Source organism: Peromyscus eremicus, chromosome 5 (assembly GCF_949786415.1).
Source record: "Peromyscus eremicus chromosome 5, PerEre_H2_v1, whole genome shotgun sequence".
In the NCBI taxonomy this organism is placed as follows: domain Eukaryota; kingdom Metazoa; phylum Chordata; class Mammalia; order Rodentia; family Cricetidae; genus Peromyscus; species Peromyscus eremicus.
The window spans coordinates 117764430-117768460 of record NC_081420.1 but is presented as its reverse complement, the minus strand read 5'-3'; the positions used below and the strand labels follow the sequence as shown (position 1 = coordinate 117768460).

Sequence of the window (4031 nt, the reverse complement as noted above, 5' to 3'; positions counted from 1 at the left end):
CCTCCAGCCCCTGCTTTAGCATTTTTAAGGTTTTTTTTTTTTTTTTTTTTTTTTTTTTTTTTTTTTTGCTATCACTGTTTAGTTTTCTTTTTGCTCAAATAGAGATGGAAAAAACGCCTCCTGAGGACACTTCCTCCTAAGCCCTTCACTCTTTCAGAAGAATGCTCTGGTTCACAACCATCCCATCCTTCAGTAGAAGCCTACTTTTAGATGCTGCCCAGTTATTATAAGCCAAGATCTCAAAACCTTAAAAATCTGCTTAACTGACACGACAATGAGGCAGACACCTTTTAAATCCCTACACAGTCCAGCAAAACGGCTTCCTAATATAAAGAAACAGAAGAATACCCTTTTCTAGAGAGCAAGATCAAGGCTACACTTTAAGGCTGTCACCATGTGCTTTATTAACCATGGTTACTTAAGCCACCCTTAACCATTCTTGACCATGACAAGGATTTTACACACTCATTTTATGATTAGAGTCTCGCTCACTGCTTCACTGTGATGCTGACATTGCTTTTGTGATGCTCAACACTGAGCACAAGCTCCTTCCCCACTTGCACCCGGATGGGATTTTCCAGGACCACGGCAGCTTGTTTCCAGTGGGAGGCTTCGCCTGAGGTGTCCAATCTGACTTCATCATCAAGGCACAAATGAAACCAAAATGGGACAGCGGTCACTCGTCCAGACCTACAAATGCGGACCTATGGAAATTGAATTTTGAACATTTCATCAAGGCAAGTAATTCTTCTTTCTCTTTTTAATCAATTTGAATACAAAAACTAAAAATAGGGGCTGGAGAGATGGCTCAGAGGTTAAGAGCATTGACTGCTCTTCCAGAGGTCCTGAGTTCAATTCCCAGCAACCACATGGTGGCTCACAACCATCTGTAATGAGATCTGGTGCCCTCTTCTGGCCTACAGGGATACATGCTGTATACGTAATAAATAAATAAATCTTAAAAAAAAAAAAAACAAAACTAAAAGTATATTGAACCACCCATTCAAACTTAATAACTAAGTCTTAGACACTAATATTTATTCAGTCTATTTTTGCATGTTGTCTAGAAAAGAAGATTGAAATCTTCAAAGGAAATGATAGACCATGTAAATATGGTGTCCCTCACTTAAGGTAAATTGTTCTGAATGTGACAAGTGTGATCATTTGTGGTTGTCCTTACCTTTACTTCTCTATTGGAAGTGTTCAAATACAGAGTCATCAGATCTAATCTTAAGAGTTCCACTAGCTGGCTTAAAGGGATACATGGCAATGAAGATAAATCCAGAAATACACGGATAGGTACCTGAAGAGAGAGTACACGCTGACTTTTATCATCTGTAGTCGGGTCTGCTCTATTTGCAATTAGCTCCTTGTGACAGGACGCTTTTCATTGCCTCGTTTATTTTACGCATCAATCTAAGGCATGAATCCTCACGATCAGTTTTTCAGGATGAATGAACAAGCCAAGGTTTAGGCAGGTTCAACACTTTGCTACGGTTTGTTACCTATAGGCCTTTCTCCTTGATGAAAGCACACTCAACTTTTAAGTGGCCAAACAATTCCAGAAACATTTGTACCTAGAATATGTGAGCTAATAAGCAAATAATCTAACAGTAAGTATTAAAAGTATTAATGTGTTTGATCAGAGGCGCCAAATTTAGCCAGGCATGGTGGGTGGCACACGCCCTTAATCCCAGCACTTGGAAGACAAGAGGCAAGAGCATCTTATGAGAGGCCAGCCTGGCCTACACAGTTGAGTTCAGACCAGCCAAGGCTACACAGTGAGATGCTGCCTCAAACAAACAAACAAACAGCAAGGGATGGGCACAAACTCGTCTGCACAGATTCATCCTGAAAAACAAGGTCTTCCCTACAAGGCAATGGTTCCCAAAACCTCGGCTGCAAGTTCAAGTTACTCAGGGTATCCCCATGCCAACCTGTGGTCAGGTCCAGGATTCTGAAGCTCTGAGTCCCCACACATAGCAATCTCAGTTGCAATGCATCTCTGTCTTTCACACTTTCAAGCCCCTTCCTCGTTTGAAATGAAAAAGACAGTGCTGCTTAGAAGCTACTCTCCTGTCTGTGAAAGGTGGCGACTGGCCACAGATATATCAACCTCTCCGGAGCCCTCAATCATCCAACCTTTCATAAAAGCTCAGGGGCCCACACCACCTCCAGTCTTCTTTCTGCCTTTACTCCTGTTTGTGCCAGTGACTGAGAACCCTGCACGCCCACTTCTCCCTGCCTGGGACTGCAATCCTCTCCGCTCTGCTCACACTGCCCGTCCCCACTTGTGTTTCTCAGCCTAACCTGGCCTTCCTTGTCACCATCAATCATCCTTCAAGCTCTCTAAATTCAGGTCTCTCCAGGCACCAGGCACACATGTGGTACACATACATACATGTAAGCAAAACACACTTAAAATAAACACATCTAAAAAAATTGAGAGACAGACAGACCCACTCAGAAACGGCCGACAGGAGACACGCACGGGGCAAAGGTGACCGACACTAACTCTGGATTTGATCTCCTCTTGGCTTTGGTGCTGCTGCTCTCTTGGTTTTTGGTACAAAGCTCCTAACCACGGAGTCTTCTCACAGTCAAGGGAACAGGAAAGTATCTTCTGTATACCAAGGCCACGGCAGGGCCTAGGGACTCCTGGAGTCCTCCTCCTTCCTGAGAACAAACCCGAGACAAAACAAAAGGTTTGTTTGTCTCTCAATTTTTTTAGATGTGTTTATTTTAAGTGTGTTTTGCCTACATGTATGTATGTGTACCACATGTGTGCCTGGTGCCTGGAGAGATCTGAATTTAGAGAGCTTGTATCAGGATACTGAGATGAACTCTGGAAGTGGACAGAGCGCAACTGACCGGGAGGATCCACAGGCTGGCACAGCTTCTCTGGGGCCAGTGAAGACAACACCTTCCTCATCGCCATCTTAAAGCCTTCATGATATGGAATGTTATTGAGCAAAGCAATCTGTAGGTTCTAACACACAGGTCTGCTCCAGAGCATCTGCTCTACTGGTCTGAAGGTTAGCTAGAGCACTGCAGAGCTCAGCCTCATTCCCTAGAGAGAGCAAGTCTTTACTCTTGGTAAAATTTTTTATAACTTCCATTTCATGTTCCAAATTCAGGATATTGATGCTCTGGATTCTCAGGTAACAGTCCTGACAAGATGCTTCCATTGTCACACGGTCCCCAGGCTTTATCCAGTAGTCTGCATTAGTAAGAAAGGAAAAAAAAATACATATATATATATATAAACTGATTGTCTTAGTCAGGGGTTCTATTGCTGTAATAAACACCATGATCAACAGCAAGTTTGGGAGGAAAGGGTTTATTTGGCTTATACTTCCACATTATAGTCCATAATTGAAGGAAGTCAGGGCAGGAACCTGGAGACAGGAGCTGATGCAGAGGCCATGGAGAGGTGCTGCTTACCAACTTGCTCCCCATAGCTTGCTCAACTTCCTTTCTATGGAACCTAGGACCACCAGCCCGGGGCAGCCCCACCCACAATGGACTGGGCCCTCCCCCATCAATTACTAATTATAAAAATGCCCTACAGGCTCACCTATAGCTCCATCTTATGGAGGCATTTTCTTTCTTTTTTTTTTTTTTTTAAGAATCAAAATGGCTTTTTATTCACATATTTTGTAGAAAAGGGGGTTTAGTAAACAGGGCAGAGCCGCATGAAAAACTCCAGGTTGGTCCATACTATTTACACGTGGGAGGGGCACTGTCCTCACGTCAGGCACAGCACGTGCACTTGTCCGATGCCCCTTTGCAGACACAGCCCTGGGCACACTTGGAGCAGCCCACGGGGCAGCAAGAGCAGCAGCTCTTCTTGCAGGAGGTGCACTTGCAGTTTTTGCAGCCGCAGGAGCGGGAGCAGGTGCAGGGGCTGCCGGTGGAGCAGGAGCAGTTGGGGTCCTTTCCGAGATCTGGTGAAGCTGGAGCTACAGAGCAAGGGACGAGAAGACAGTCAGGCTTCTGGAAGTCGTGATCGGAGGCATTTTCTTATTTGA

At 44.4% G+C, this 4031-nt stretch overlaps 1 protein-coding gene across 2 annotated transcripts; it reads right to left on the bottom strand.

The window, feature by feature from the left end:
• Positions 1-379: 379 nt before the first annotated feature.
• Prmt9 (protein arginine methyltransferase 9) lies at positions 380-3746 on the bottom strand. Of its 2 annotated transcripts, XM_059264277.1 has the most exons (5): positions 3578-3746; positions 2872-3220; positions 2516-2676; positions 1181-1303; positions 380-704 (listed from the first exon to the last, which is right to left on the bottom strand). In XM_059264277.1, exons 2-5 carry the CDS (start codon positions 2936-2938, stop codon positions 489-491), a joined length of 567 nt encoding a protein of 188 aa, XP_059120260.1. In that variant the 5' UTR covers positions 2939-3220; positions 3578-3746; the 3' UTR covers positions 380-488. The 2 variants fall into 2 exon arrangements, 1 of the variants encoding a protein (XP_059120260.1); XR_009379445.1 differs by lacking the exon at positions 2516-2676.
• Positions 3747-4031: the final 285 nt, after the last annotated feature.